General features: G+C 56.9%; 1 protein-coding gene across 5 annotated transcripts in view; it reads right to left on the reverse strand.

Annotated features, from left to right (window-relative positions):
- Positions 1-20691, reverse strand: part of NFIX (nuclear factor I X) — a 96440-nt gene that overhangs the window by 16617 nt on the left and 59132 nt on the right. For all 5 annotated transcript variants that reach the window (XM_066347794.1, XM_066347808.1, XM_066347807.1 and 2 more), the window contains exons 3-6: positions 4624-4686; positions 4232-4306; positions 3760-3880; positions 2494-2630 (exon numbers count right to left, since the gene is read on the reverse strand). In XM_066347794.1, coding sequence (XP_066203891.1) covers positions 2494-2630; positions 3760-3880; positions 4232-4306; positions 4624-4686 — 396 coding nt within the window. The remainder of the gene's footprint in view (positions 1-2493; positions 2631-3759; positions 3881-4231; positions 4307-4623; positions 4687-20691) is intronic.

The raw sequence follows: 20691 nt of genomic DNA on the forward strand, positions 1-20691 counted from the left end.
CAGGAAACCAGCAGCTCACTCCTCTCTTTGGGCCCCTCCCAGCTGCTCCTTTCCCCACTGTGCTCCCTCCGGCCTCCTCTGCCCTATCTGGCTGTTTCTCAGGTCCTGTGTGCAGACAGCCAGTACTGGGTGCTTCTGACAGAGAGGAAAATGAGGCACTTGCATTAGGGGGGCCCATCTTACCCCCTGACATATATACTGAGTTAGGGAGCACAGATGAAAGGGTGGGATGCAGGCCAGGGGCCAGGAAGGGCACCGGGCAGAGCTGGCCAGGCAAGGTCTGCCTCAGCCAGGGGACCCTGGGGCTGGACTGCCGGAGGATGGGACATTTCAGGGCTTGGTTTTGCTCCCAGTGCCAGAGATGGGGTGGCATTCAGCAGGAGACAAGGCACAGAGAACACCTCTCTAGGACCCTGATGCTGCCAACCAAGATCATCTCTGTGTCCAGTGAGCATCACATCCAAACAACACAGGGCCCTAGGGCCAAGTCCTCAGGGGAGCTCGTCTCTTCTCTGGGCTGAGCCTCAGAGGCTGTGCCCAGGCCAGGAGGGAGGGGGAAGGTAAAGTCGGAGCAGATCTCCAGAGCTGCCATCTTTGAGGCACAAATCAAGTCAGTTTGAGTTGGGGGTAGAGGACGGCAGAACAGAGAAATAAGAGCCATTTTAACCGCAGAGGGAAGAGGCGGGGGAAGGGCAAACTCCCAGCTGCCAGAAGAGGTGTTATTAGGCGGCAGCTGTGTGCCACCTGATAGCTGGCACGGTGAGGGGGGAGCGCCCCCACCAGCTGGGCACAGCTGTCCCCTAGGCCGCACAGTGCCTCCCCAGCTGTTCCCTGTCCTGCAGCTGGACTGTTTAATTGGCGATTTGTCTCAGCACAGGGAAGCAACATGGGAAGGGGGGGATAAGGAAGAAAAGAGGAGAAAGCAAGGAAGCTGGGTGCCGCAGCAGGAGGATGTTGGGAGCCATGCTTGGCAGGACTGCTGGAAGGAGCAGCAATGGCGGGCTGCACAGCAGACAGCCAAGAAAGGAGAGAGCAGGAGTCTGGAGGGGAGGGCTCCTTGGGAACCAGGTCTGGGCAGAGGGGCCTGAGGACCACCAGCCATGTTGCATGTGCCTTTAAAGCACAAGGCCTTACTAAAGCAGTCATTTAACTGAGGCCCTGATAGAGGTGTCTTCAAGACCTTCTCAACCACTTCTCTAAACCTCCTGAGGCTCCCCAGGGAAGCACCTGGGCTGTGCTGGCCCATGTCCCCTGCCCCCCCCCCCGGAAACCCTTGGAGAAGCACCCAAAGTCGTGGAAGTGATGTCCCACAGAGGCAAGACTCAGTGGTGGTCTAGAGCCTGCTCCCTTAGCCCATTGACTGAAAGAGAGCCCCCCTCCTCTCCTCCCAGGGAGCAGGAGCAGAAGCCGATTCTGTGTCTGGGCAGAGTCCCCTGCCCTTTGGCCTTGCTTCTCACCAAGTCCATCCCCTGCCCATCCACTGGGCCCTTCTCAGTAGGGCCACATCCGGAGGACACCAGGAAAAGCACCATGGGGCCAGCCCTTCATCTTCCTGCATTGAAAAACAAAGGCCTGTCCCCAGACCTGAGCAGAGCAGAGGTTCCCTGTGCACAGTCCACACACACGGGGCTGTACTCCCTGGCCCCAAACACTCAAACTCAAGGACACACACAGGCTGTACCGGCAGTACGCCAGGCAGAGGTAGCCTGCAGCCGGCCTCCTCATACACACCTACACACAGTGCACACACACTCATGAGCACAGCTCCTTCTATTCCACCTGGGCCCTCCGGTTCTGCCCACACCTCACAGCAAGACCGGAAGTGATGGTGGTGGGTTCACCAGGAAGCGGGTGGCCAAAGGGGGCTGGGGAGGCTGGAGTCTGCTTCTTTCTGTGAAGCTGGGCCCTTTAAACCATCAGGACTCAGCTCGGTCAGCTCGGGAAGATTCTGTCTTCTCCCCACCCAGGAGACATGCAGCCAGGTTTGGAAACATTTTTGGCCATCCCACCTGGAAGGAGGTGTGCTACTGGCATCTAGTGGGGGGAGATCCGGGCTGCTGCCCAACACCCCACAGCGCACAGGATGCCCCACCCAGAGAATGACCCAGCCCCAAATATCAGCAGTGCCACATTTGAGAAACTGCTTTAAACCACGAAGACCATATTGCTGGGGCAACCTTTCTACAGAAATGCCAAGAGGGGTCCGAGGAAGCTTTAAAGAGGAGGTCACCGCCCCCACTGCAGGGCACCAGAGGCCTCTGCTTTCCTCCTGCCATGCCAGTGGGCTCTGCTGCCCACTCAGTGACAGCCCAGCTCCTCGCCTCTGCTCCCTTCTTCAGCCTGGACGGGTCCCCTGTGGAAGACTGGAAGGCGAGAAGCCAGGCGGTACCACTGACAGTGGGGGAACCGATGGGAGAATCACCAGGTCAACTGAGGGGAAGGAAGAGGTTCCGGGCTGCCTTTGCTCCGGGTCAGGCCCCACGGCGCCCATACCTGCATCCACGTCGTTGGGCCACCCGCTGGACTGGCTGCTGCCGGCCGCTGGGGAGCGGCCTGTCCCGGGATAGAAGACATCGTCGACAGGGCTCTCCATCTCGCTGTCATCAATGGACTTGGGGCGCTTGGTGGTGCTGGGAAAGGAGGAGAGGGATCAGGTGGGTCAAGGGTGGGCCACGGCACTGGTGCTAGGCTGAGGAAGCCTGCCCCGATGGCCCTCCACGTTGGAGCAGGTGCCTACCGACAGCAGCATTTCTGGGCCCTCATTCGTGTCTACCCCCACACCAGCCCCGGAGCTCCTCGGACCCAGCCCGCCTGCTTCTCCTCTCCACCCTCGTCACCTTCTTGGTTCTTGACACCATCACCCACTGAGCTGCCCAAGTCCAAAAAGTGGGCAAAACCCTCAACTGCTTTCTTGGCGCCCCTATCTATTTCCTATCAGCCCCCAAGGCCAAGGTGAGGGAACTGAGGCACTGAGGGGGGCAGAGAATTCCAGGGGTGCCACAAAGTCCATCATCAGGATATTGGAAACATGAAAAGATTGTAACACTTTAATGCAGTATGTAAGCAAATCAAAATGAACATTTAAAACCTCACAATGAATCAAACGTTCAGGTTTTTTTTTTCAAAGGGACAGGACCCCAACCTGCCCTGCATAACTGACCCTGACCAGGGCCTACTGTGTCCACCCTCAAACATCTCTCAATTATATCCTTCCCTCTCCCGCCATTCCCCCACCTCCGAGGACTTGGGCCCCCCTCCAGTCGGGAAGAAGGCCTCTAACTGGCTATAGGTCCTGCCTACTCTTGTGCTGCTGGAGGCACTTTCTCAAACACACATCCCCAGCATCTCCTGCTTAAAACCCTCCAGTGGGTTTTTAGTCTAAACACCTTCCTGGCTCCGGAGCCCTCTGACATGTGGGTCCACCAGCCTTGGCTGGGACGGAGGCTGCTCTCTCTACGTGGAGTGTCCACCTGATGCCTTACCAGCCCTCCGTAGTTTGGGGCTCAAATGTCACATCCCCAAGAGAGAGACCTTCTCGGATGCCCACTGGGAGCACCTTCCAGGCAGATTTACTGTGTGTGTTCTCAGGGCCCAGTGCCCACAACAGCACAAAGCAGGAAGTTCCGGGGTGAGGAGCCAGTGCCCTCGGCAGGGGTGACGTTTTGGAGCACTCAGGGAACTGTAGGATAGCTCCTCACACACCCAAGATGGCCTGGTGGTGGGAGGAAGAAGGGGTGAGGCCAGGGGGGCTGGGCTTACCTGGTAGAAGGAGGGGAGGTGATGGACCGCCGCCCCAGGGTCACCTGGTTGATGTTATAGTAGTTGGGACTCTCCAGGTCCGCCAGCGAGAAGTTGGGTCCTGATGCTGTTGCAACAGGAGCTGGGAAGAAGCAAGAGGACGATTAGTTTGGAAGGTGCGGGAGGCCCAGTGGAGCCTGTTTAGTTGCCCTGAGAAGCTCCCCGGAAGCCCCAGGGCAAGTTCACTGTGAAGCCTACAGAGGAAGCCTCCTCCTGGCTGGGGCTCACTGAAGAGCCCTTAGTTGTGATTTATTTTCCTTCAAAGCAGAAATTAGACATGGGCTCTCTGGACACCTCTGCTCCATTGAGGCGGACGATGTTCCAGGAAATCCTCTCTTCCCTCTTCCCTAGCAAGACCCCATCAGTAGGGGGCCACCTTCTCAAGCCCATCCCTGCTGACTTAGCCTTGGTCAGGAAATAGGGACTCACTTACTCTGTGATACTCTGACCAGCTCTGTCACATTCCAGACCCCAGAAGTCACAAAACAGTCCTGGAAACTTAAGTGCCCTGAGGAGGAAAAAGAACCAGTGAGTTAGTCCAGTGAGTGAGTTGAGGCAAGACCAGGAGGGGCTGCCTGACTGTTTCCTCAAAGCTCTCCCCGTCCCCTACTTGGTTCCTCCAAAGCTTCAGGCTGGCCCTCTGAAGTCCTCAGGTCTAATGGGAAGAGTGGGTATGCTCCAGGTGAGTCCCCTCCCCTCCAGCTGGCAATCAGAGTTCAGTTGAGGGATATCTGAGTAAAGAGGAAGAACTGGTAGAAGACAGAGGAGGTCCTGGGGGGCAGGGCAGGCAGGGAGGTTATGGGCAGGTGGGTTGGGGACACTGACCGTTGGGCAGTGGTTTGATGTCCGCATCTCCTTGCTGGTTTGAACTATCTGATTGTCCGGATTCTGCAGGAGACACAAAGTGGGGATGGGTCAAGATCAAAGTGCCCCACAAATAGCAATCTTTCCAGTCCTGTAAACACCCTCTTCCTTCCTCCTTCCCTCTGGGAGCAGCCCAGGGAGGAAGGGGAGACCAGAAGGGAGGGAAGGAAGGAACTCCTCTACTGTGGGGGGGACTCCTGGGCACTGCAGGGTACCCATTAGATGCCAGTACCACCCCAGTTGTGATAACCAAAACTGTCTCCAGACGCTGCCCAATGTGCACTGGAGACAAAGTCGCCAGCGGGTAAGCAGCACTGGCCGACAGTCAGAGCAAGGATGGTGCCCAGGAGAGAAGCCAGTGACCATTCTGCACAGCTGGGATGGACCCAGCGGTTCCTCGTCCTCACCGGCCTCAAGCAACCAGAGAAGCAGCCCTTCCATCCCTCTCTTCGTTAACTAGAGCCGGTCCTGTTTGCTGAGCCACCCCCACCTCACCTTTATGCTTACAGGCAGTGCCTGGCAACACAGAGGGGGAGGTCTGCCCTGACACTGTCGCCCGCTCAGTGCCAGCCTGTCTGGGCTCTCATGCATGCCCCAGTGCCACAGCTGCTCAGAGGGAGCCCCGAAACAAGGGCCCATTGTGCAGTGGGAGCTCACAGAGGGCTGGGGGCAGGGTGGAGTGTGTGTGTGTGAATATTTTGCTGAACTTGGGAAAGCCCCCCACCCCACCCCCAGATCCTCAAAGCTTTATGTGACAGGGGCACAACCCGGACCTCCAGAATGCCTGCCTGGGCACAACAGCTGGTAAGAGGATGGCGGAGGAGGGCCAGGGCAGGTTGTGGGGCAGGGGGAAGGCAGGCACTTGGTAAAGATCAGCTGGTCACACGGGGACAACATGAGGTGGCATTGGGAAAACTGAGCACTGGTGTTAGTTAGGGCTTTGCCCCACTCTCTGAAGCAATCCTGCCTCCTGGTCTCACCCATCAGCCGGAGGTCAGTCTGTTGGCCAGGAGTCTGCCCCCCACTGGCCTCACAGCCGAGCTGCTCACATAGGAGTGACCAGCAAGGAGATTCCTAAAGGGCAATGTGGCTCCCGCTGGGGCTGGCAGGCAGAACAGAGCTTCTCAGAGCAGTGGCCCCTCCAATTCCTGGCCAATTCCTGGTTCAAGCCAATTCTTGGCCACCTGCCTCAATGTGGCCAATGGGAAGGGCAGGCCGCCCTTAGGACAGTTTCAGGCCCCACTTACCCCATCCTTTACTGTATTAGATTTTTTCAATGCCAAAATAATAATAATAATAAAAAATCTTGTTACAAATCAAGAAAATGGAGGTTTAGAAGGAGAGAGCTAATGGGTGCCCCTCACCCCTCCAGGCCAGGGTTCTTCCTTCTGCACAGCCCCTTGCACTCGCACCAGCGGTGTGTTTGCAGATGGCTAATCCCACCTGGGCCACCTCTTTGGTGGTGGTGCTCTTTGCTCTGTAGAGAACTCACGAGACCTCCTCCTAAGTTCTGGGGAGGGCAACCTCTTGTGCCACAGCATCTTGTGGGTGTGAATTTTCTGTCACTCTCTCACCTTGGCCCATGCCTGGCTTTCTAGGTCTGATTCGGGCCCCAGATGGGCCAAGAGAGAGACGGTGAGGGACAAGGCAGCGGGCAGCTACCACAGGGCCTCCTTGGACCCATGCCCCGAGCCTGCAACGTTTCGAGGCTGCCCTTTCCCCAATTCCTAACTCAGGAAGGGCAGAGCCTCAGGGCCAGCTTGCAAAGCCCACAGGGGACACAAGCTCCCCTCTGCTGCCGACGACCAACCCCACGGGTCCCAGGGCCAACCCAGTCCCCACCAGGCTTCCCAGGCCCGAGTCAGTGAGCAGGGAGAGGATAGAAAGCCCTGGAGTCCACCCCTCAGGATTGGTGCTGGACCCCTGAAAATGGCCTCGAGGAGATACAAAACCTCAACCTGACAAAGAGATGGAGGTAGACCAGCGACTGAGGCAGAAACAAACGGGGCTCCAGGAGAGCACAACAGACAGAAAATCTTTTTAAACCAGGACGTTGCCCCAAACATTATTGCTGTTATTACTATTAGCTCCATGTAGAGAAGCAAAGAGGAAGGAAGAGCGGCACAAGCAAGGCTGCTGCCACGCGCCTCTGGGCGCTGCTCCTGGCGCTGCTGGCAGCCATCTTAGGTCTTGGCAGCCATCTTACGGCTGGCGGCCCCACAATGCCACCGCCGCCGGCCTCGGCATGCTCAGCTCAGCGCCTGGACAAAAGGCAGAGACGCTGGAAATCTGCACCCAGGCTTGGAGGCACAGAAGCCAGCCCTGCGGCCGGGGCAGCTGCAGACAGGGCCCCCGCTGTCCCTCTTTCCCGCCTGTGCAGAGCGGGCGGCAGCGGCAGGGAGGGCCGAGGCCAGGGCCTCGGAACACCGCGCTCCACTCGGGGCGGCCAAAGCCCCCACGGGCCATCCTCAGGCCCATGGGCTCCACCAGCTCAGCAAGAGCGGACCCCTGCCCCAACAGGACAGTAAGTGATGGCAATAGGCCTGTGTCCACTCAGTTGGCTCGGGAGCATGTCCTGGACAGATGGGGGAAGGGGGCTGGCCAGAACCCAGCCAGTGGCTCAGGACCAGACTGCGGGCCCCTGGCGCACAGGCTCCTGGGGAGGCAAGGAGGTGCCCTCCCCGCCCAGAGGTGGGGGCCAGCTGGGCCACCTTTCTTACACAAGGGACTGTTTGGGGAGCCAGGCTCTGATATCGGGACCTGCTCTGGACAGCCCCGGGGGAGCAGGCAACACCCCAGCACCTTAACTCCCTTCCCTGTCTGGGCTCCCTGGGGGAGGGGATAACCCCGGCCTCGGGACATACAGGAGGAAGGCTCCAGGCCCCGCCTCATGGCTGCTCAGCTTTTATCTGGCAGAATGGGGCTTATCAGAACCACCAGCTGAACAAACACACAAATCCACGTTAGTGAGAGAAAACCCTCTGCCTGAACTCTTTATCTCCTGTTCGCAGGCCCCAAGCACTGCCCCCTGCCAACAGCACAGGAGGAGACCTGACTGCCACAAGGTGGGGGCTCCGCTCCCCACTCCCGCCTTCTCCCCTCGCCCCTGACCCAGCACGGGGTAGCTCTCCTCTGGCAGCCCCTGCCAGGCGGGCGTGCATGAGTGAGCTCCTGCCACATGGGAGCCCCCCTCAGTGTCTGCTTTCTCACTGGGGACAATGGGCCAGCTGGTGGCCTGCGGGCCAATGGAGGAGCAGGACGGTGTTGGCTGGCACAAGGCGGGCAGGTGCCCGGCTCCATCTTTTATTCTCTCCTACCCAGCCCACATCCCCGAGACTCTCACTCTGCTTCCTCAGCCTTTCAGAGCCACATCCCCTAGCAGCCTTTCCAGCCTCGGCCTCCTCTCTGGCCTGGTCACCAGAGCGATGGGAACCCTAAGCACATACCCCTAGATCAGGGCTCTCCTGACTGAGGCCAGCGCAGAAACCCAGACCCCTTCCCGCCCGAACCTCTCTTTAGAGACTACAGCTGCCCTAACTTCCTGGAGAGACTAGAACCAGGGCAGAGGGGCCAGGGGCACTGCTAACTCCCTTCAGCTCCGAGACAACTCGACATTCTTCCCCTTCCTACACAGAGGACCAGAGGACCTTCTGTGCTCTAAGCTTCCTCCCACAATGTCCATCCTATGAGGCCTCCTCACAACCAAGTCCAGCCACTGTGTCCAAGGATGGATGCCTGGGTGGCAGGCATCAGGGCTCCTGCCCCCGGGCCACGTTTGGGAATGGAGAGAATACTGGAGCCCACAGCTTTGTTCTGGATGTTGCCAGGGGATCAGGCTAGCTCCTGTCGCACCCGAGAGCATCCTTTGCGGACTGTCCTCCATACATCCTTCTCTTGGGACCTGGGCTACCCATGCGATTCACATGTCTGAGCCAGGCCTCTCTTGCCAGCAGAGGACAATGCAGGAGAGGGTGATGAATCTGGACGACTTCAGCGTGGGCCCACATGGGCTCCGGGCTCCCACAGCAAGGCTCTGAGATTGGAGGCATTGTTCCCCACTCACCTGCACACGTCACTGGTCACCCGTGTCCACGGCTTGTGGACTAGCAGGAGGCCTACTGCAGCACCCAGACCTGGGTGAGAATCTGTTCTGTCTTGACTCCACACCACTCTCTCTATCCTTCCTTCTCTTTCACTTCCCCTCTCGCCAGCCCCATTTCCTCTCCTGATCCTGTTTGCACATGTGTGTGCATATTTCCAGGAGGGCTCTGCCTCTTCATCAGAGTTCTGGAGGGGGAAGCTCCAGCTGCCAGGAGGAGCCCAGTGCTGCACATGAACCCCAACTGACAGAATGTTTTTATATATATTTTTCCAGTCACAGGCAGGAAGATATTTATGGCTCCCACTAGGTGAGGGAGGAATTCCTGCACGCTGCTGTGAAGAACACTCTGCCTCAGCTCCCACTCGGACAGACTCTCTCAGAAAGGCCGTCTGTAACTCCCTGGCTGGCTGCCCCCATGCACAGCACGGATGGAGGGAATTCTTTAGGATTGAGTGGGGCACAAAGACGTGGCTCAGCCACACCCACACATGCACACCCAGTCGCATGCAAACGCTCAGGCCAGCCCAACTTGGAGTTGCCTCCAGCCACTTCCTGCTGTCCTGCAGAAGTGGAGCGAGCAGTGCACCAGAGCTCTGTCCCACGGCGCACAGCGTGCTCTGCGCTAAGTACCAGGTCGGAGAGGAAACCCTCTATTTCTGCCCTGCACTCTGGCCGTTGGGAGCTGGGGAGGTCAGCCGTCAGGGTCTGCCTGTCCTTCCCTTGGCTCTCCCCAGGTCCAAGGTCCAAGAAGCAGGTGGGGTGTGCTCTGTTCTGGGGCTCTGTACTATGAAGGGCCGATGCAATTCAGGAACTGCTTGGCCCTCTCCAGTGTGGCACAGCCCTTCCCCCACTCCTCATCCTGAGATTCCGGAGTGCCCAGGCCATGGGAAACCCAATCTCAAGAGGAGCCAGAGGCCCGGCCTGCAGCAATCAGAGCTGGAGAATATAACTATTGTGCTTCTTGAAACCTAAATCCGAGAATCTGAGACACCCTGAGGAGGGGAGCAGGATGGATGGGGGGTTAGGGGGAATGGGTCACAGAGGGGTTCTCCCCATCTCAGCAAACAGGAGACTGGGGACCAGGGATGTCCTTGAGAATGAAGGGCAGCCAGAGGGCAGAGAGGGGTGGGGCTCAACCTGGGCCAGGCCCAGGGGGCTTCTAGGATCCACACTCCACCTCCACAAGCCAGCTTGCATTGGCACAGACCCTGGGGCCATCCTGAGGTTTCTCCCTCCTCTGCCATCCCCAAACTCCCACAGGGCTGGAGGCAGAAGCCCGAGCTGAGCACAGCCCTGAAGCTGTGGGTGAGGATAGGGGTAAGGCAGGGAGACACGCACATCACCTTCATTCCTCCTTTCCTTATTCCCCCTCCACTCATAAATCCAAAGGGGCCTTAGCCTTAGCCTTTGATTTGAGTCACCTGCACAGAGGAGAAGGGGATAAGTGACAGGAAAGAAAAGGTCCAGTCACACCCACAGCACACAGATGGTCTAGCTCTGGTCTGGCTGTCTCTAGGGTCTCGGCTCAAAGAAGGCCATCAAAGGTGGGCGGCGGTGGGGGGGGGGGGCAGTTAGGACAGATCAGGCCACAAGGACCTGGCAGGCCAAGGTCAGCATCTGGATGAGACATTCCAGTCTGGGTCCCTGACTTCAACAACACTGCCTTCTCCACCTCAACCCAGCCCACCTCCATGGGTGCTGTGTGGGGTCCCACAGGAGCTGGGGACTAGGCTTACCGCCCTTCAGTGAAGCTATGGGAAGGGAGGAGAAGGCAGGCCTGTGGGCTCATCTGGTGCCCAGCAGACCAGCAGAGTGGGCTCAGACAACTGGACTCAGGCAAGCAGCCCTGGGGCCTCCGGGGCGCTCCTGTAGTGTGAGCTGCTCAGTGCTCTCTGCTCTGCACCTGCTGGGGGAACCGTTCTTAGCACTACACCCAGTCCAGGAAGAACTAGAGACGGGACTCCGGCGCTGAAGCCTGGGGAAAATGGGCACTCAGTTGCTCCCCATGCGGTGAAACAGTGGCCAGTGAGGGAGAAAGAAGGGACACACCTTAGTGCAGACCAGAGTACCCAGCAGGTGGACAGAGCCCACACCAGTATTATAACAAATGAGACCCACTCGCCCACCCTCAGCAGCACGGGAGATGCAGGGGGGCCTGCAGAAGAGCGAGTGCTGAACCCCTGCCACCCCGGGCATCACTGCTCCATGGCTGTTGGTGGAGTGAACAAGCAGACCCAGGACCTGGCAGTAACACCATCCCAGATGTTCCAGAGATGCTCAGAGGCTAGGAGGTCCCCAGAGAGGGACTGAAGGTAAAGCAGCCACTAAGGAAGGAGACAGAGGGAGGGACCTGGAGGGAGATGTGGAGGGAGGGAGGAGGCCCTAGCACTCTCTCCACCTCTGCCCTGAGCTTGCCCTTGGCCTACCAGGGAAATGTCCTTGGTCTGAACCCTGTGCCCAGTCAAGAGTGGCACAATGGTGCTCTACCACTGAGGATGCTCCGCCCTGGCTTGCCTCATCCCAGCACAGAAGGGGCATAGGTGACATCAATAGCAAGGGGAGGAGAAATGGAGGTGCACAACCAGCAACAATGGCCAGGGGCTCACCCTGAGTTCCCATCATGAACTCAACCTACCCGCCCAGTGACCTTGGCCAAGTTCTGAACTGTTCTTCATTTGTGGAAATGGAGACCCCACCCGCCCTCTACAGCTCCTAGGTGACGAATAAATATGGAAACAGGTATAAGGTACTTAGCCCAGCCTGGCTTATAGTAGGAGTTACATGAACACCAGCTGTCCTTCCGCCCTGCTTGCCATTTCCCTTCACACCTCCACCAGCTGGAACTCGACTCCTCTGGGCTCAGCTCAAATGCTAACCCTCAGCTTCCCTGCCACAGGGCTTCATACTCTTTTTTTTTTTTTTTTTTTTCAGAGAGAGGGATAGATAGGGACAGACAGGAACAGAGAGAGATGAGAAGCATCAATCATCAGTTTTTCGTTGTGACACCTTAGTTGTTCATTGATTGCTTTCTCGTATGTGCCTTGACTGCAGGCCTTCAGCAGACTGAGTAACATCTTGCTCGAGCTGGGAACCTCGGGATCTCGAACCTGGGTCCTCTGTATCCCAGTCTGACGCTCTATCCACTGCACCACCGCCTGGTCAGGCAGGGGGGTTCATACTCTTTATGACATTAAATTTACCCTAGATTATACTTTTTGGTGTCTCACACCAGGGACAGTGGCCAGTGAGCTGAGGGGTTTCCTAGGAGCCTAGCCCATTATCATCTGCAAAAAGGGGCAGAGGGGTTGCTCTGCAAATAAAAGGCAGAGCAGGACACCTTCTATAGGTGTGTCCCTTCACACTGTCAGCAGCTGCAGTAAATGGTCTCAGGATGGTCACCATATTGAAAATGGTAAAAGAAAGACAGGGAAAGAGAAGGCCAGAAGATGGGTAAGGCCAACAGGGAAAGGGAGAAAATGCTTGTGCCATTGGATTCTGAAGGTGTTGAACCCAAGACCCTGCCCATCCTAGCCCAGCTCCTAGGATAGAAAGAGCTAAGAACACCATGAACATAGGTGCTGCCCCACCAGTGGCTGGGCACCTCTACTGGCAGCACCTGCTGGTGCCACGACTCAGCTGGAAGCTTGAGCCAGCATTTCCAGGAGGGCCTGGGGCCAGGAGTCATGCGACAGTAAGGCCCAGAAAAGTGGATCTAAGTCTCTGAAGCTTCTGTCCCCTCCCCAATCTGATGGATAGAAAATGACAATGGAGAATGCCTCCTATACCCCACATGCCAAGAAAAGATGGGGGCCCTGTGGAGCAGATGCCCATATCCAGTCTAGGGGCCTGCAGAGCTCCTCCCCCACCCTCACCCATCTATTTCCAGCGCTGCCCTGCCCTTGCTGGCCCTTTGAGGTGCCCAGGCCAGGTCACACAACTGCCCCCACCCCCAGTTGATCTTAGGACTATTAATAGTGTCCCCTGCTCACAAGCCCAGGCATCACCCTCCCCCATCCCCTAAATACCCTTGCCCTTTGTCTATAAGTATTTGCAAAGGAGCAGAGGCCTCCAGGCACTAATGCCAACCCAGGAGGAGAAGAGGGAGGCAGAGACTCTGGAGGCCACTTAAGTGACATGTCTGGGACGAGCAGGAAAGGAGAGAAAAAGGCAATAAATCCCAGAGCAACAAACAGACAAAAAAATAAATTTAAATTATAAGAGAAGGAGGGGCCAAGATAGAAAATCAGAACCAAAGCAAAGCAGTTCAAAGAGAGAGGGCTGCAATAGAAAGAATCAGAGAAGTAGAAGTTTCCAAGAGAGGCAAGGAAAGGGGTAGAAAGCAAAGAGAGAAAGAAAGCAGAGGAGAAAATTACTCCTTAAAAAACAAAAACCCTAAAGGAAGAAAACTTTCCTTAAAATACTCAGGCAGGGGCCGGTTTGTGAGCACAACTGCTTGGGCTGCATCCAGCTGCCAGCATCTGTCAGGAGGGTGCTCAGCAGGGTGAATGGTTGGGGAGATCCTGACAATGCTCTGGAGAAGAGAGGAGAGGCAGAGCACCAGGAAGAGGTGCAGAGAAGTAAATTCACTCTCAGCCCTGTGCAGGGGAAGGGTCCACACTCAGTACCTCCTCACCTATGGAAAGGGGCCAGGGGGCCAGAGAATGGCAGGGCTGAGGAAGGAGAACCCACCTACCTCCAATTATCCCACGGGGAAGCAGGAACAGGCCAAGGCCATCTGCTTCCCATCCTCAGGTGCTCTAACTTCCTCAATCTCCTAAGGGACAGCACCTGACTCCCAGGCCAGTGACCCCAAAGGAACATCCTTCTCTAGGGACTTGCCTTGTAGGGGGAGATAGACTGACTCACAGAAGAGCAACAAACCCAAAGGCATACCATAATCAAAAGTCTTAAGTGGAGCCCTTCTGCCTAGAGGCTAGAAGCCCAGCAGCCTTTCCATTCAAATCCCACCCACAAGCCTCTGTCTGTGCTGGGGAAAGTCGGAGACATTAGTTCTGGACAGCGCAGAGCCCCAAGGACCTAGCCACAAGGCTTCAAGGCTGGAGGGTTCTGGCCAGGAGTGCCCCACCCGACCATCATTCCTTTGGAGTCAAGGCTTGTCTGTGTTTTTTACCACTGTATCCCTCACACCTTAAAACACAGTTGGAGTGGACAGCAAGACACTGAAGAGACCCTTCTACCCCCTTCTTTCAACTGTGGCTACAGTGACCGCCCAGAGGACAGAAGCACCAGTTAGCTGGCACCTTCACCCCTCCTGAGGAGAGAACATCTTTCCTGCAGACCCAACCCTTAACACTCACACCCAAGGAAGTGATGCAGAACCCCTAGTACTGCCAACCCTCCTGCAAAGCCCAATTGGGTCCATGTATAGGATTGGACACACTGATCTCCATTTCCAGTGGCTGGACTGAGCAGGGGAAGGAACCAGAGTTTCCCTGTGAAGGGCAGGGCAGGGAGGCACTCCAGCAGGCCAGCTCCTCTCCCCACCATGTAGGCCTTAAGACAGCCACTGTCCAGACGAGGCATGAGGAATCTGGGCCTTTTGACTTCAAATCTCCAACTCGGAGCTCTGAGAACCCAGGCTGGGCAGAATGAGTGGGTGGGCAGGTGACCTCCCAAGACACTGAAAATCTCTGGGTGTTGGAAGTAGCGCTGGACCTGGAATCAGGAGCTTGGAGTCCAAATCCTAGACCTGCTGCTATTGGATACCTAGCATGTTCCCAGGGCCTCCTCTCACTCCCTGTGCAATACAGCTCAGGCTTGCCTCAGACTGCAGGGTGAGATAGTTCAATACGAGCAGGATTTTTACAGAGAATGAGAAGTGACGGTTTTATACATTTAAAGTGCCAAACATACATATAGAAGGCATGGTGAGACAAGGCGGGCCAGCTTCCAGGTCCCTATTTTTCAGCGTTGCTATGCTCCTGAAGAGCAACCTAGGGGCGTCTTCCAGAATATGCAGCCTGGCATCTGGTAGGAGGCAGCTACCCAGACTCAGGGCTGGGACAGTCCAGGCTGCTGAAGGGACAAAACAATATCCTCCAGGCTGGCAGGTGACAAATTCCCCACTCACAACGCCCTGAAATACAAAAGGGGGCTTCCCGGGGCAGCGGGGCTCAGGGACCGCACCCCGAGGGAGCCGCACGCTGCCCTCCCAGACGCCGTAGCTAGGTGGCGCAGCGAGTTAACACTAGCTGCCCTCGGTCGTCTGCGGCTGGGCCAGGGGCCGGGGCGGCGAACCTGTGCACCATGGGCCGGAGTCTCCAGCGGCCTGGGTCCCGTCTGCACACCCACAAGGCCAGAGCGAAAAGGAGGAGGCCCCGACCAAGCCCGGGCCACTCGGACCCCGGTTTGTGCTGCCCGAGGCAGCGGCTCCCGTTGCTGCCGCTGCCAAGCACATCCCGTGATGTGATGTGAGGGCCGAGCTTCCCGTTCTCATTGATTAGGAACAGCTTGCGGTGCGGGGGCCGGATGGAAGGGGGGCCGGGGAATGGCAAGGAAGGAGAAGCCGGAGGTGGGGGGCTGCCAGGTGCATGGCTGGGGGGAGGAGTAATCCAGTGAGCCCGGGCCCACCCTGAGCGGCCGCCACCGTGGCTCTGAGACCCCAGTCTGCCTCCCCCAGAGCGGGGCTGCCCTGGATGTGAGCGAGCCTGCCTCTGCGCGACCCCGGGAGTGTTCCCAACACGCCCACGAAGACCCACCTTTTAGCAGTATAGACCTGCTTCTGCGCTTGAGAAGAGGAAGATTTCCTTTCTCCCCCCCCCCCCTCAAAAAGCGAAAAATAGAGATTAAAAGACAGATCAGGAACCAAAGAGAGTGAGAGAAATGGAGAAAAGTCCAGAGGAAAAAAAAGAAGAAGAAAAAAAAACCACCAGTGCTCTCTGCAGTGGCGGCAGCAGTCGGGCAGACACACCCTCCCGGCGGGCATAGAGAAAGGCCCCTTTGTTCAGCCGGGAGGTTAGCTAAGGTGAGCCCCCCCTCCCCAAACACACACACCTCCCTGACCCTGGCCAGTGCAGATTGTTTCTCAGGGCTCAGGACTAGGCCTGGCTGCTTCCTCAGTCTCCCATCCTTCTCCCAGTCCTCCTGCCAGCCAGTGGAGCAGCTGGGGAATAACTGCTCCCTACCTCCTGCCTTGCCCAAACACCAAGGGTCACACATGTGGGTATGGTCTGCTTCTTAGAATGTCTTTTCTTTCTTTCTTTTTAAAATTTTTAAATTCATTTAGGGGGTGGGGGAGGAGCAGGAAGCATCAACTCCCTTATGTGCCTTAACCAAGCAAGCCTGGGGTTTTGAACCTGCAACCTCAGCATTCCAGGTCAACGCTTTATCCACTGTGCCACCACAGGTCAGGTTGGGTTGGGCTGGGCTTCTTCAGAGGGCCCCATGGTCACCAATGCTGCTGGCCATTAGCAGCTTGCCCAGGCTGCTCTTAAAATGCGGGGCTTGGGGGACAGATTCTGCACACAACAGGCCCCCCACAAAAGCATGCCCTGAGAGGGTGGCACGTGCTAGGAAGTGATGCTCCAGGAGGCACAGGCTTGTTTGCCAGGCCCCTCTTGCCCACAGGGAGGATCTGGAGCTTCTCCTGTACCCATTCCAGATAAGGCGCTTTCCAGTGCCCTCCAGCTATGGGCTAGGGGTGGCTCTGCCAGGCTTCCTCAAAGCAAGGGCTGGGCTCTGGTTTGGGGGTCATCCTCAGATGAGAGGCAGGACCTGATCTCACCTCTTGGCTCCCTAAGGAAGGGCCAGAGTGGGGTCATAAAGGAGGGGCGGGTGAGAACGGGTCTGCCCCTAGAGCCTGCCAAAGCAGAGGCCAAAGAGGGGGTGGGCTGGGGTGGAAGGAGAGAGATAATGAAAAGTATCCCCTGTGCTCTGCTGCACACCCTGGCCCCATCTTCCCCTGGCTCAGGTAGGGGAGGGGAATTGGAGGATGGCAGTCCCCCAAACACTGTCTGCCTTCTGCTGGCACCTCCACCCCATCCACTGGGGCTTCTGGCCACTCTTGCAGAGATGCAGGCTCCCCAGAGCCCTTGGATCTTTTAGGCAGAGCTTGGTAGCTTTACACTTGGTCAAGAAGTGAATCCTGTTTCCAACTCCTTCTAGTTCCCAGCCTATGCGCGGCAGCAGAAAACCTGGAAGGAGGGATTGACCTGGACCATTCTGCCCCAGACAGTCCCTCAGCCTCATGCTGGATGGGTACCTGCTCCTCAGGAGACCCCAGACTCCTCCCAGCAGTAATGGAAAGCAAGGTCGTGAGAGAAGTGAGGAGGAGTGGGGTGTTGCCAAACTTGCCCTTTCCAGGCCTCCAGCCTGGGAAGTGGGGGAAGAGAAGAAAGAGGAGCAGCAGCAGCTGGAATCACAGGGAGCCTCAACCGTCCTGTCCAGCGGCACAGAAACGGCTGCAAGAAGCTGCAGCTCAGATACACAATGTCCTGCCAAACCCCAGGCCTTTTATTCAATTAAGGCAGGACAGACTTCCCAGATTTTCCTGTGTGTGTGAGTGCATGTGAAAACCCTAATGTGTGTGAATCCTGGGAGCTGGGAGTATGTGCATGCATGTGTGCACGCATGTCAATGTGTGAATCCTGAAGATGGGGGAGGAAGATGAAAAGATGCAAATACTGAGAGAGGATGGAGGTGGGGCAGGAAGACTCAGGAGAGTGGGTACCTGAATCTTCTAGGAAAGCCAATCTCCAGACCAGAGGTCTCAACCCCACCCTTGGATCATTCTTGGTGGGGCTGGCCTGTGCAAAGTAGGATGGGAGTATCTCTGTCCTCCACCCACTAGATGCTAGTAGCTTAATGCCCTCTCAGCCGCAACGACTGAAGATGTCTTGTTCCTCAGTTTCAACAACTGAAAATGTCTCGTTATTGCCAAACAACCCTGGGGGCAGAATCAGTTCTGGTGGGACCCTCTGCTAAGGCACCAGATGAAACCTGCATTTACACTGGTGCCTTGCCTCACATCTCCCATGTTAGGCTTAAATTAAATGCCAGAGTGCTTGGCTTCCTAAGTGTCTCAAGTCTGGCTCTTTTTTCTGAGAAATTCTCCCCACATTATCCATCTGGCCATAGGAGGCCTAAAGCAACTCCTATTCTGCAATGGTTTTATAAAACAGCACTGTTCTGGGAAAGGTCTTGCCCCCTTAGACAGGGGAAACGAATGCTTAGAGCACCTAATGCCATGTATCTGAGGTCATGCCCTGGTCCAGACCTAAGCCTGAGGTCTACATTGCTGGGGGTGGAGCCCACAGGAGAGGTGGGGACTTGCCTGGGGACAGATCCCTGGAAAGGTGTCCTGCTGTGCTCCGCCCCTGGAGGCCAGTGGAAGCAGCCGCACTGCTTTTCCCCCATCTGACCACCGCTTCTGATTGCTTCTGATCGGGGACTCCAGGGAACCAGGAGCTAGGGAACCAGCCCCAATCCTGGCCAACTCCCTTTCCTGTTCCTGGAGTCACCTATAATTGTGTCCTGGCAGGGGTAAGGGGACTGAATTCCAGCAGCGCTTCTCCCTCCGGCCCAGGGAGCTTGCCTCTCTTGCTGGCCCTCCAGGAGCCCTAACAGCCCCCTTCTGGGAGCAGAGCCAAAAGATGGGAGAAGGATGTTTATAAGCTGCTAAAAGAGAAAAAGAAAAAAATGAGAGGTGGGGCAGAGAGGCCCAGGCCTCCAGGTAGTGTGGACTGGGGCCTGAGTGGGGAGGAAGAGAGGGAGGCCACCTTCCCCAGGGAGCCCAACATCTGGCTAAACAGGAGAGGCTGGCACCTCTGCCTTTCCCTGCCAGACCACAAACAGGCCTAACTATGCACACACAGGGTTCTCTCGTCCCATGGTGTCCTGCCAAATGACAGTTTCTTGATATTCTTATCCTGGCCCACAGGACTCTGAGGCTCTGCTGGTATTAGCTTGGCTCTCCAGCTCAATCTGAGAAGGGCATAACCAGGGAAGGGCACCTGGCCCTGGAGAGCCAGAGCTGGGAGTGTGGCAACAGGAGCCAGGCTCCGAAGTGAAAGCTGAGTCCCCAGCTCTGAGGGCTCAGCACACAGCTAATGGGAGGCTGGCAGCAGCAAATTGTTGTTTACTTTTAATTAAATAAACAATGTCAGCTTTCTGCCTCCTCCCCTGCCATCCCAGCCAGTAATTTGGGGGGTGAGAATGGGGTTGTTTCCTTCCTCCTGCCTTCTTCCCTCCCTCTAAGCACTCCTGCTTGCTCCCTGCTCTGTAAAGCCAGTGCAACTTGCAAGTGAAGGGTGAGGCCCCACCCCAGGGATGGTGGGGGCAGAAAGATCCAGGCTGACCTACTCTGTTTGCTGGGCCCAGCGGGCAACAGTTCCACCATCAGGTTTGCCAGACGGTGGCAAGAGCCACTTTACCCTGAGACTCTCTAAGCACTAAAGACGTGGTGCTCCATTCTCTCTGCAGCTACCCTCAACAGCCATCTCGGAAATCCAGGAAAACGAGCAATAGAGAATCTGAGCGATGCAGTAGCAGAGATCAAACCCCCAGGTGAGGAAGAGATTTTCCCAGGAGTCAGATAGGTGTCCCTCAGAGGTATGCCCATGGCTGGTGAATCTGTGGGGTGGGAGCTCATTGAACCAACAGGTATTCCCTGAGCCACAGGGCAGTTGGTAGCAGCTTACTTTGGAAGCAGGGCTGACTTTGTGGCTTTTATTTCTGTCAATCCTATCTCGAAATTTTTAAATTTTTACATGAGGGTATTTTCAATTCTGCACTGGGCCCCACAAATTCTGTAGGTGGTTCTGCTCAAAGGTCCAAATGAGAAACACGGAGAAAAGAAAGCTAACCGCCCTTTCACTGCCAGGGTCACCCAGCCTGGGGTGTGGGCGCTGGGCTCCCCTGGGTAGAGGGGCTGAACCCTGAGTCTTTGGGAGAGGCTGAATTTCAAATGACTCCACATAGACAGACAGACAGACAGACAGACTTGCACATGGGATCTATGTGGAAACAAAGTGCTCCTCATGCCCTTTCTCAGTAAGACTTTATCTAAATGGGCCCATCTCTCCAAAAACCTCTGTGTAAGGGATGCTCCACAAACGTGGATGAAATGAGCGGAAGGGAGAGGAGGGAATTCGCTTGATCCCTTCTCTCCTGACTCTGCCTCCCAAGGATCCAGCAGTCGGGTCCTGAACCAAGCCTGGCCCTGGCACTTACTTGGGCACTCTCCTCCCAGACAGGCAGAGGAGTCTCTCCAAGGTGTTGGGGGAGGGCAGCTGAGTTGTGTGCAGGCCTTCGCCCCTCCCTCTGCCCAACTGCTCCCCAACTTCCTTCGGAAGGGCGGGGTTTGCGGCAGCAGAGTTGGCTGGGGCTGGATGCAATTTCAGCCACAGAGCGGGGCTCCCTGGCTGGAAGCAATTTTCTCATTAGGACCCCAGGCCTGCCTGCCTGCCTGTTGGTTCTCAGCCCTCACTCCCCTCCTGCGAAACCGCACCCCACAGGCCTCCCCACAGACCACTCACACGCACAGGGAACCACACGTGTAGGAGCTGGAGGGGCGACAGTGGGGTTACTGAAGTGGGGCCTAGGTTGGTGCCGGTACTGGTGCACAAGCCCCCACCCAGGAAAGTCAGGGCGAGGTCAGGGTCCCTCATCCAGCTCCTCGCCACCCATTTCAGGCTCCTGCACCCTCCTTGACTGCCCCAGGGAGAGAGGATTCCAGATCCCAGGATCTGGAGAAGAGAGTCCGGAGAACCCAGAGCCCGGTGGGAAAAGGCACCCCCGAGAGAAAGCCCAGAGCGCTCAGCGGTCTGCAGCCCCATCCCCTTCTGGCTCAGCAGGGCCGGGGGCGAGCAGATGGGCTCGTGAGGCAGCCCCCTCCCCCAGCCTGAGGCTGCTCCGAGTGGAGGGTGGTCTCCAGCAAGGGGGGTAGAGCCGAGGCACTGTGAGGGGCG

This window comes from Saccopteryx leptura, chromosome 1 (genome assembly GCF_036850995.1).
Source record: "Saccopteryx leptura isolate mSacLep1 chromosome 1, mSacLep1_pri_phased_curated, whole genome shotgun sequence".
Classification (NCBI taxonomy): domain Eukaryota; kingdom Metazoa; phylum Chordata; class Mammalia; order Chiroptera; family Emballonuridae; genus Saccopteryx; species Saccopteryx leptura.